Source organism: Drosophila hydei, unplaced genomic scaffold, assembly GCF_003285905.1.
Source record: "Drosophila hydei strain 15085-1641.00,03,60 unplaced genomic scaffold, DhydRS2 tig00000339-arrow-arrow-pilon, whole genome shotgun sequence".
NCBI classification, from domain to species: domain Eukaryota; kingdom Metazoa; phylum Arthropoda; class Insecta; order Diptera; family Drosophilidae; genus Drosophila; species Drosophila hydei.
In genome coordinates this window covers 144,532-156,781 of record NW_022045712.1, presented here as the reverse complement: position 1 = coordinate 156,781, position 12,250 = coordinate 144,532, and the positions used below count along the sequence as shown (strand labels likewise).

Sequence of the window (12,250 nt, the reverse complement as noted above, 5' to 3'; positions counted from 1 at the left end):
AATGACATTTTAAATGACAATTTTGCGCCTTTTGCAATTCATTTTTTTCTCTTGTGTACCAGAGAGAGAGAGCAGGAGAGTGAGAGAGAGAATCAAATTGAATGTAATAATGCAAATTGTTTTTATCAATAAATTCTAGACGCACAACGAGTAATTCAGATGATGTTGTTGGTGCAGCCAAATGAATTTATGCGTTAATAAATTTAAAGCAAATTAGCAAAACGACTTCAACGACGTCGACGATGAACAAACGACGATTTATGGACTAAGCAGCGATTGCGACTCATTCAGCAGAGCTCAGCGCGGCTCGGGCCGGTTAAGCTGCGCTCAGCGGCTCGGCAATTTGATTGATGAGGCTTGCCAATAAACTGTGTTTGCCTTTTAAAGCCAGCCCAAATCGGCTCGAGTCGGCAGCAATTGCGTTTTCAATTGCCGTGTGCAGTCCGCCAGCCAACTGCAGCGAGTGTTGCGGGCTCCAAAATGGCGACGCCGGCAATTAATCAGTTTTTCAGCCTTCGGCCTTTTTGGCCAGGCGGGCAATAAAACGCACACAGAGGCAAGCACTTGCCTAGCGCATGAATTAATGGCAGCGCGTTTAGCGCTTAGTCGTTATACTATTCACATTAATTAACGTGACACGTCAACGAGTAGACCACTCAAATTGACGAGTCGTGCCCAATTGTTGCTGCTGCGTGTGAAAATATTTTAATTTACGTTTGCGACTTTTTGGTTTTCTTGACTTGCCTTACTCGTTGCCCCATCCAAGCTGCGAGTCCACTCTTTGCTGCTCTACTTATTGCATCTGCACTCCTTACGCAGCCTTACTCGTCAGCCTCTCCATTTACTAGCCTTCTCTACTTCTTGCATTAGATGTTGCTGCTGCCGTTGCTCTACTTGTTATAACTCTACTCGTTGTACCTCTACTCGTTATAGCTTTAATCATTGTACCTTTGCTCGTTATAGCTTTACTCGTTCTGTCTTTACTCGCTGTGGCTCTAGTCAACTCCGCGCGTTGCATCTGGAGTCACTGTATCTCTACTCGCTATAGAATTACTCGCTGCTTATCTACTCGTTGCAGTTCATATCTTCTCTACTCTTTTACAGGCTTTTCTTTATGAATGTTCACTTGTTATAGCTGTACTAGTCACAGCTGTACCCATTGTATCTCTACTCGCTATAGCTTTACTCGTTGTTTCGCTACTCGTTACAGCTCATCTCTACTACACTCGTTGTAGCTTTGTCTTACGAATGTTCACTCGTTAGTACTAGTCATAGCTATGCCCATTGCATCTCTACTCGCTACAGCTTTACTCGTTGTATCTCTACTCGTTGCAGCTTATGTCTACTCTACTCGTTAAAGGCTTTACTTTATGAATGCTAACTCATTATAGCTGCACCCATTGTACCTCTACTCGTTATATCTGTACTCGCTATATCTGTACTCGTTATATCTGTACTCGTTATATCTGTACTCGTTGTAGCTCAACTCATTACAGTTCTATGCGCTGTTTATCTATCCACAATTGATTTACCCGCTCATATTATTCATTGTATCTAAAGTCTGTATCTGCCTCGGTTGAACTTTTCAGTCTTTGTTGTGTTACGCCTTATAATTAACTTGTGGCAGTGCAGCTATGGCCAGTCCCTGCTCGCACTCGCTGCTCTCTGCATATAGCAGCTTGGCTTCACATACTTGTCTTGCTTCACTCGCAGCACACCTTCCACGCCTTCCAGCAACTGCTTATGCGATTTGAGTTGCTTGTTCTTCTTTTCGCTCTACACTTTGACTCGATCTGTTTCGTTTAGTCTGGACTGCGCTTTGTCGCATTATTTAGTTGTATTCAGCACTTCTGAAGCGTTAACACGGCCAGCTCAAGCGTTCGCTGCTATACATACAATTATAAAGCTGACAACATGAGCAACAACCACAAGCATCTTATTAGTCACACCTTTGTGTGCATGACACCGCAGTCGCCATTGGTGGTCTTAGCCAGAGAGAGAGAGAGAGAGGGCGTGTAAATCAAGCGCAGATACAAGATACACACAATGCAGCCAACCAGTTGTTGCTGATGGCGACAGCAGCAACAGCAGCAACACTGTAGGCAACTAGAGCTATAGCCTAAAGTCTAAGTCTGAGTCAAAGTCGCAGCTTGTTTTTTTTTTCATTTAAAATTACACGAACAAAATGGCGTTGCCAGACTCGGCAGCAGCAACGGCAACGGCAGCGGCAGCTTGTGAGGTCCACACGCAGCAGCAGCAAGAACCGAAAACAAGCTAAAGACCACAGACAGACTGCGGCTGGCCGGATCGGGCCTGGTCTATGGAGCCTGGCCGCCTAGACACGCTCATGCGGTCGTTCGCTCGCCCGCTCGTTGCTGTTGTCGTTTTAATCGAAGTCGATTCGACGAGTTATGGTAATTAAAAAGGTGTTCCTTTTGCAACAGTCGCGCATGTCGTTGCTTGGGGGGTCTCGCGGTTTCGCCTCTGCTCTGCTCGCTGCAGACAAATTCATATTTTATGACAAAACTTCTGCCCCAGGCCCCCTCTCTCTGCCCCGTGCTCGCTGGTCTCTGGCGGCACTCGTGCACTTTGGTGGGTGGTCGCCTACAGGAATGTCGCCGACTTGCCACAGTCCACAGCCATTTGCAATATCTTTGCTACAGCTCAACTCCAAGACGTGTGTGTTGTGTGTGCTGTGTGTGTGCCTCTGTTTGAGCCTGTCAAGTTTTGTCAAGTTACTGCCGCCAAAACGGAATACTTTGTGCCGTGCTTTTCTTTTTTGTTTTTTGTTTTTTTTTTTCTCCCATTGCATTTTGCATGCCAAGCTAACTAATCTTATGCTCTCTTTCTCTTTTGCTCTTCCACCGTGTGTGGCCATCTCTTTCTGTTGTAGACCATACTGAACTCAATGCATAAATATCAGCCGCGCTTTCATTTGGTGCGAGCCAACGATATCTTGAAGCTACCATATTCCACGTTTCGCACGTACGTGTTCAAGGAGACGGAGTTCATAGCCGTGACTGCATATCAAAATGAGAAGGTAAACTATAAATATATATATGCATATATACATGGACGATAATCCAGCCATTTGACATTAAACTAAAACATATTCGTCTTGACACTTGCAGATAACTCAGCTGAAAATTGACAACAATCCCTTTGCGAAGGGCTTTCGTGATACTGGCGCTGGCAAGCGGGAAAAGAAGTGAGTATCACTAGTGTTAAGCAGTCGAGAGACTATAGATATTATGGATGAGATCTGGCCTAGAACTAGAAGTAGTCAAAGTACCCTCAGAGCAGCAACTTCAAGCTAGACTTGTGTCCGAAGCTAGAGCTAGAGCTAGTCTAACTGAGTTTGTCCTTAGTTAAAGCTATTAAAAGTCTTATTAGAGCCATTGCGTTTCAGCTGTGAGCCTAGCTAGGTTGGGTTAGGCAAGTTCAAAGAACCTCCTTAGGCAGGCTGAGAGACCCAGCTAGGATAATAAGTATAAATGGCCAAGGGGTTCTATGTGCATATTCCTTAGATACACATAATATTTAAGCTCCTGGGACGCCTCTTATTATTTGTCCAGGCAAATGGCAAGTTGCTGCTCTATTGGCAAGCCTGGCTAAGTCAGCTAGTCCCTGGACCTGTCACGAAATGCAATTGAGGCACTCGAAATCGCATTAGAGTGATTTTCTTTTAAAGTATATTCGCCTGGCAGCTGCTGGGTCTGTTTTGTAATGCTGTGCAAAGGAGCTTTTTGATTCAATTAGTTCATAAGTTAACTCCGGAGCTGGAGCACACAAGCAGCTGAGTGCAGTCCGTGGCTCATTCCGTTGCCCGGACGGCCACTCGAAATCAAATTCAACACAATCGAGCCAAGTCCTTTCAGCTAAACATCGCCTCAAAAAGCAAACTAATCAGCACTCGGAGCTGCACTTCACATTCAGCAGTCGGAGTGGCACTGGGTGATAGGAATTTGGTTTGTTTTCCTATTTGTTTGCAGCAGGCCATGGCTCGTTCGTCTAGCCCCAGTGCTATCTGTCGCTGTCGCTGTAGCTGTATCTGTTCTGCAGCTTGATTAGCAGACATTAATTTTTGTCAAATCTGTGCGGAACTAATTAGCCTGCTGCTTGTCAAATTGCAAGTCATACAAAGCGCCAATGAGACGAGGGGGCGTATGGCGGCTGATGGCTAACATCGACGCTCAGCTGGAGGCCAAGTGGCCACAAAGTCAACACAATGATGATACTGATAGCGCTGCTGCTGCTGATGATGATGGTGATGGTGATGGGGATGATGACTGGCACCTTGGTCTGTCTGCTGTTGTCGCCCCACTCTCGGCAGTCCGGCTGCTGGGCCAGCTCTACAGCTCTACAGCTATCCAGCTCTCCAGCTGAGCGCCTGTAATCCATATTGATGGATTGATTTCAATTTCCTGTTGGTCGATTTGGTCGGCCGACAGCGTGGGCGCTGATCAAAATGCTTTCGACTGTTTTTTCACAATTGCTTTTGTGAAGGATAACCGAAAAGTCAACATCGGCGGGGGAGTGGACTCGGACTGGTTCCGGTTTCCGGCCACAGCCACGGTCTGCAGTCGCTTCGCTTCAAATCTGACCTGACTTAGCATAATGATGAATGACATTTAATAGTTGGCTCAACGTTTTGCTAAACGTTACAAATCAATTTTCACTCTATCACTCTCTCGCTCGCCCCTCCCCTCCTTCTCCCTCTCTCTCTGCCCTTTGTGACTGACAATGACAAGACGATGATGAGCTGTGGCGTATTTGGACAGGCCAAGGAACGACTTCATCAGTCTTCTGTTTGCTGCACTGACACAAACAATTTACTTGCGGCCCTTCCTGTTGAGTTGTTGTAAAACTGATTACAGCGCCTTGATTGGCATTAGCTGCCAAGCCACAAGACCCCCAAGCCCCACGCCCCCAAGACCCACCTAGCCCAGTCAAGTCTAGCAGTCTGCTTAGTCCTCCAGTCCTAGCTGTCTTTTATACCCAGCAAACATTTAAATTGCCAACAGGGAAATGTGTTATTTTATGCCTTTTTGGCATAAGCTCCAAATCGATAAATATCGATTGTTCGATTGGCTGCATTCTTTCTAATTTGAAGCTATTTTAAAATGTTTGAATGAAACTACTAAACGCCTAGGGCTTTCACAAATCAAATTATTTCCTGTAATCGATAAATATCGATTTGCCAGCTATGCGACTAATATCGCATTTAAAGCAGAACAAAGTCAGCTTCTAAGCCAAACAGCAAATCTTCTGTAACTTGCCAATGCTGCTTGATAATGCACGCGGATAACACAAAACCGATAAATATCGATTCATAGCTAAATTCAAGTACCCGCTTCCCTTACCTTGTCTTGCTGTTTTGCCTCATTTTGTGGTATATAGAGTGCATTTGTAGCTGTTATCGATGCGCACTGAATCGATAACAGCTTGGCCACTGCAGGGTATCTTCGTGTCAGGCTGCCCTATTTGCTGGCGTCCGTGTGGCTGTCAGCAAAAATCATGCACTGTTTGGGTTTTTTGTACGTCAACCACAGCTAACCGCGCCCCTGCCACCACGCCACCTGCCACGCCTGCCTCGAGCAAACAAAATGTGACTGGTCACTGCTGGGAAAGTCATGTGTCAGTTTTTTGGCCTGGGCTTCGGATTTGGTTTCGGTTTTTGGTTGCGGGCTTCAAACTTGACGTCGATTATTAATAAAACGCCAGCGCTCAAAAGTATACTACCCCCCACCCACGCACGCGACTTGTGTGTGTGTGTGTGTGTGTGTGTGTGGGTGAGTGGTTGGCAGCCGCTAAAGCGCTTAGCTAGCTTTTTGCATGGACTTTTAATTAGTCTGAAATGCCTGGGCAATTAGTGCGACTTAGGCAAAACTCGAGCCTTTTTTTTTGCCAAATTGCCAGCAACAACAATGAACAACAACAGCAGCAGCAGCAGCAGCAGCAGCACTTTTTAAGTAGCTCAATGCGGCGACAACTTTTTGTGGTTAACTCTTTAGCAGCAAGCCGCTGGGCTGCGCTTCATTAGCAACAACAACAACAAGAACAACATAAACAATGCCATGACGACATTTTCGTCCTGCGACTTGGGTGTCGGCTCACAGCAAGCGCTGCTAATTGGTGGCAACTATGTCGCACCATTGCCGCAACCCTCTCGCAGCTTAACTGCGCAACTTCCGCCGGAATGATATTCATCTCTCGTAAAGACCAGCCGAGGCGAGCTCTGGCCCCTGCCACATGCTCTTTGCAAACTCTTTGCAATTGCTTTCGCATTGCCCGCGGGCGCAGCGGAAATCTAAAGTGAAAACCGTTTTAACAGCAGCAGCAGCAGCAGCAGCAGCAGCAGCCGAAGCTGGCAGCAATTGAAATTCCTTTTCAAATTTATTTGCCACACTCTCACACTGCTTGCCACGCCTCGCCCGCCCCCTGCTGTTGCAGACAAATAGCTGCAGGCGTTAGTTGACAATTGGCGCACTTTTTTCTTTCTTGCCGTCGTCTCGCTTACCCCGCCCCCCGCCCCACTCTCGCCCTCTGCTTGGCCGCTAATTTGCCAATGTTGTGGTGGGCGTGGGCGTGTGTGAAACTGGTTTAAGCCGCACATTTAGATATAATTCAAAAATTACAGAGCAGCGCAATTTGGTGCCGTGCCGCCCTCCCGCCTGGGCTGCCGCCTTTCAGCCAAGATAAACGTCTTAGTTGCCCTTTGTTGCAAATTTATGGTTGAGTTACATGTGAGACACAGGAGCGGCTTAGCCAAGGGCACCTTGGCCCAAAAGCTCGCCCATTTAAATTGTCCTCTCTCTACCAACCCTATAGAGAGAGAGAGGGAGAGATAGTCTTAGATTTTGTCTCTCATAACAGGATAACTTCACTTGAATATCAATTGCAGTTAGGCAACTTCTTAGACACCTCTTTGACTGAGCTTTCAGTGCTACAAGCTGAGCGCTTTCTTGCTGCAAATTTCATTTACAGCGCCCCGTTTTGGGCGCTCGACGCGCTAGTTGTGCGACTTTGTTGTTAAGTGGGTGGGCTCGTAACGCTGGCTAGATTAACACAAATTGATTTGCTATTAAATTAGGTATACACACAACAAACACACACCCAAGCACACACACACACAGGTGATGCGAAATACGTGGAAAAACAGTTAAGTGTAAAAGAAGACGCCTGCGGCGAAGTTGCTAACTCCTGTCTATGGGTGGTTCCGGCCTCAGTGGTTGCTGTGATAATGATACACACATGCCATCAGCTGCCTCCCTCTCCCCTCCCTCCCCCCCCCTCTCTCTCTCTCTCTCTGTGCTAGTAAATTGCCCAATTTGCGAACACGGCGCCTGGCGCTGGCAGCGTTGCTTTGATGTGTGAACAACAAAAAAATAAACGTAGGAAATGCACGGACGTAGTTTTTGGCAAAGGGCGTAGCAGTGTGGGGGGCGTCAGCTGGAGCTTACGGGGCAGTACGTCGAGGCCAGTGTAGACACTAAATTACACTAACGTGTTTTGAATTATTTTTCAATTTCATTGTCGGCCCAGACACAAACTGCCGGCTGTTTCCGCCTGCCATTGTTACATTTCAATTAAGGTTCCGGCTCTACGGCAATCCCCAGCCCGACTGCCCGACCGACCTCCCGCCCCTCATTCATATGCCGGCAGCGTCGTTTTATCATTTAACAGATATTCCTGCTAGCGAAAATATTATGCCAGTGCCTCGTCTATCCAAAAAGCCTAATGCAACGTGAACTGGAATAAAAAACAATGTCAAAAACGCGTAGCGCTCTGGGCCAATGCGTGCTCTGAAATTTCCGATTAGAATTCAGTTTTTCAATTTGCAATTTACATGCTTCAGTGCTCCAAAGAGTTGAGACGCTCTGTCCGAGCGACTCGCCTAAGCAATTTCTGTTCCAGCTAGAGCCTTAGCAAGGGTCTTGGAGCAGCCGCTAGGTAAGATCCCATGGATGGATCCAGCTCTGCTGCTTGGCTATTGAGTATTTCAGCTCTGGAAGACGATTATTGCATAGAAACTAGACCCATCTTAGCGGGCATGGCCACATCACTAGCTTTATTCCATCGGTATTCGATCTGCATCGAAGGGCCCAGCTCGCTGGGCATTGAACTTGCTCTGGCTTTGACAATTGGATGTTCTAATTTGTTTTGTGTTCTCGTACAACTGTTGTTACAGGCAGGCGCTGATGTCCAATCGAGGGTCCGACTCGGACAAATTGAATCCCACGCACGTGAGCAGCTCCCGAGCGCCGCTCCATTTGGGCCATGCCGGACGACCGCCACATCTGCATCCGGCGCACGCGGCCGCGCTGCTGGACAACCAGCAGGACGACGATGACAAGCTACTGGATGTGGTGGGGCCGCCGCAGAGTCCGCTGTTGCCCTTGAGCCACTCGCTCCAGCAAATGCACGCGCACCAGCACTCGGGTAAGCAACGCGACAGCATCAGTTCAGCTGATGTTGCCTGAGGCCGGACGACAGCGTGTCTAACTGAACAAATTTTCCGCTTTGCTCTTCTCGTTTCATGTTGCCGCTCTGTCTACTCGCTGGCTGCAGCTTTGGCCGCCTGGTTCAATCATTTGGCTGGCGCTGGCGCCGGCGAGCATGCGGCTGCGGCCAATGCGGAGGATGCACTGCGTCGCCGATTGCAGGCGGACGATGTGGAGCGCGATGGCAGCGATTCGAGCTGCTCGGAGAGCGTCGGCGGCAGCACCGGCGGTGCCTTTCGCCCCACCTCGACGGGCAGCCCCAAAGAGGGTGTGGGCGGTGGTGCAGCTGCTGCGGCGGCGGCGGCAGCGGCCGGTCTCAATGCGGCCGGCAGCTATCCGTCGCCGAATATCTCCGTGGGGCCACCCATACACCCGTCGCCGCATCTGTTGCCTTACCTCTATCCGCACGGCCTCTATCCGCCGCCGCACTTGGGACTGCTGCACAATCCGGCTGCGGCCGCTGCCATGAATCCGGCCGGACTGAATCCGGGCCTGCTGTTCAATGCGCAGCTCGCGCTGGCCGCCCAGCATCCGGCGCTGTTTGGCCACGCCTATGCGGCAGCTGGTCACACGCCCGTGTCGCCGCTGCAGGGCTTGAAGAGCCATCGCTTTTCGCCGTACAGCCTGCCGGGCAGCTTGGGCTCGGCCTTCGATGCGGTAACGCCCGGCTCGAATGCGAATCGCAGCGGCGGCAATGGCAGCGCCGATGCAGCTGCGCCGCCCAATCTTCTGCCCACTGCAGGAGGCGGCGGCGGCGGCGGCGGTGGTGGCGGCCTGGGCCTAGACAATGGGCCGCGCAGCTTGAGCTCCAGTCCGAGACCGCGCGCCTCTTCGCACTCGCCGCCCACGCGGCCCATATCAATGTCGCCAACGACGCCGCCGTCGCTGCTGAAGCGACAGTCGCAGCACTCGCCGTCGGAGCTGAAGAGCATGGAGAAGATGGTCAACGGGCTGGAGGTGCAGCACAATGGCAGCGCCGCAGCAGCAGCGGCGGCGGCAGCGGCAGCAGCAGCCGCAGCGGCTGCCTCGCTGCTATCGGAGGAGACATCACAGCTGCAGCATCATACGCAGGCGCACCACACACATCCGCACACACATCCGCACGGACATCCGCACGGGCTGACGCATGCGGCGCATCATGCGTCAGCGGGTACGGATCAGTGACAATTACAGGACGGCCGCTCCGACTGCGAGGAGGGCGGCCCGCACGAGCTGGACGACGACGAGGACGATGAGCACGATCGCAGCTCGGTGATCGATCTGGACGTCGATGTCTGACCGCAAACGGTGCAGCTGCAGCAGCTTTAGCGTGCAATGCCGATTGCCATCAGCAGCGTCGGCGTCGGCGGCGGCAGTTAGCCAACACTGCTAAACAGTGTAAATAGCGCCAGCGTTCTACATAGGCATTGTAGCATATAGCATATAGTCCACACCCTCACACTCTCACACACACACACACACACTAACACATATATACACGCACGTAATACCCTATAGAGCCTAGAGACGTTGCGGGTCGCTTTGCGCATAGTTATAGTAAGCCGATATATATCGGTTATATATATATAATACTTTTTTTTTTTTGGTATAATTAATGTAAGCAACGCCTGTTTGTGATGCGCAGGACCCGCCAGCTTTTAAAACCTAGTTTAAAGAGGGACACAAACAGTGAGCGAGACAGACAGAGAGGGAGAGAGAGAGGCGTATATATATATATATATACTAGATTTGTTTACTTTTTTTTCGTTTCCTTAAACGTTGCCCAGTGCTCTTGCAACTAGTTGCAGCTTAAACAAAAGGAAAGCCCCCAAGAACCCCCAGAACACACTTTTTAGCACTTAGGCATAATATATATAAATATATATATATATATATATATGAATATGTATATTTATGTATATATGTAACACTCACTCACTCACTCACACACACATACATATATATATATATTTACTATATAGCAAAGCAAACGCATGAAGAAAGAGACAAACACACAGAGAAACAGAGCGAGCGAAAGAGAGAGTTGAAAGCGCAGACAAATTTATATATATATAAAACATATACATATATATATGTATATATGTATATATGTATATATATATATCTATATACATATATTGACATATTGATATTGATTGAAGCAGCATCAAAGATGGCGCCCACACACCCACACACACACAAAATCTAAATACATGTAACCTTTAACAAAAAAAAAAAAAAACAAGAAAAGAAAAAAGCAAAAAAGCAACAAAAAAAAAATAACAAAAAACCAAGCGAAATGCGTAAATTTTTTTTCTTAGTCTTAGGATGAACAATTTTTTTTTAGTACTCGTAAATTGATTGAATTAAGCTAAAAAAAATAATAATAAAAAAAATAAAAAACTTAAAAAAAAATATAATAAAAATAAAATGAAAAATAAAAAAAAAATCTAAACAAAAATTTGCGTAAAGTGCGAAGAAAACTATAATTAAATTAATTTATGTAGCTCTTAAGTACCGTGTACCGTGTACCGTAACATCCATAGAAAGCAAATGCATAATTTATATTCAGTTGAAACAGTTAACGAGCGGTAACGCCCCCTGCCCAAGCCACAGGGTGCGCAGAGCTCCCTTGGCCGAAGTGGTTCCGCAGCTGCTTCCTTAACTTCTTCTTCTACGTCTTATTCTTATGGACACTTAGTAGCAGCAACTCACACACACACGCACACACACACACAGCCAGTTATAATTCCGCATATAGAACACTTTCATCCTACTATACCAATTTTTTTTTTTTTTTTTTAATTTTTTTTGCTAATTTTTAAGTTCTAGAACCAAAGAACAAACAACTTTTTTTTGTATAATTATAATTCTTTAGAACAGACTCGGAATAGCTACTTAGTATTATATTATTGTGTGTGTTTTATTTTAATACTATAATATATATATATATATATGTATGTATGTATGTATCGTATATATATATCGTATATATAAATCAATTTTTTTTTTATATTAAGCAATTTATTAAATGGCATTCAACGCATGTTCCTCGCATAAGTTTAGAGCGACAAGACGCAGCTAACACAGCCCCCAGCTCCCGCCCCCTGCCCAGCACACACTCACACACACACTTATCACTTATTCACCTGTCCACACACACGAGCAAAAAATATTCGAAAAGAAAAAAATTGAAAGCAAAAAAAAAAAAAAAAGAAAAATAAAATCAAAAATTGTAGCGCAGTTTGTTTGTCCTTATATACCGACACACACACACATATATATATATATATATATATATAATTGATATTTTTTTGGGTTTGTTTAGCTGTTTTTTGAATGAATTATACGCAAAAGCAATATTAATTATAGTTAATTAAATTTAAATGCAAACAAAAACACGGCAAGCGATAAAAACAAAAGAATGAAGAACAAGCATTACAAGCATATATAACTATATATATATATATATATATATATATATATATATTATATATGTATATTTATATATGAATAAATATAAATTTAACGATGAAGCAACAACACCTCATGTCACTGCAATTATATTAAAATTAATTAAACAACAACAAAAAACAAAGGAAATTAAATAAAAATTATTACTAAAAGACAAAAAACCAACAAACAAACAAAATAATAAAAAGTATAAAAAATAAAAGGAAAATACAAAAAAAACAACAACAACAACAACATACATGCAACAAGATAAACGTGTTTCATTGCCATCGCTATTAGTATTATTATTATCA

At 46.0% G+C, this 12,250-nt stretch overlaps 1 protein-coding gene across 1 annotated transcript in view; it reads left to right on the top strand.

Annotated features, from left to right (window-relative positions):
* LOC111596796 (optomotor-blind protein) overlaps positions 1-9,716 on the top strand; it is a 77,877-nt gene extending 68,161 nt beyond the window's left edge. The window contains exons 4-7 of the mRNA XM_023311156.2: positions 2,894-3,040; positions 3,132-3,208; positions 8,192-8,442; positions 8,572-9,716. Coding sequence (XP_023166924.2) covers positions 2,894-3,040; positions 3,132-3,208; positions 8,192-8,442; positions 8,572-9,668 — 1,572 coding nt within the window. The 3' untranslated portion in view covers positions 9,669-9,716. The remainder of the gene's footprint in view (positions 1-2,893; positions 3,041-3,131; positions 3,209-8,191; positions 8,443-8,571) is intronic.
* The last annotated feature ends 2,534 nt before the right edge of the window (positions 9,717-12,250 follow it).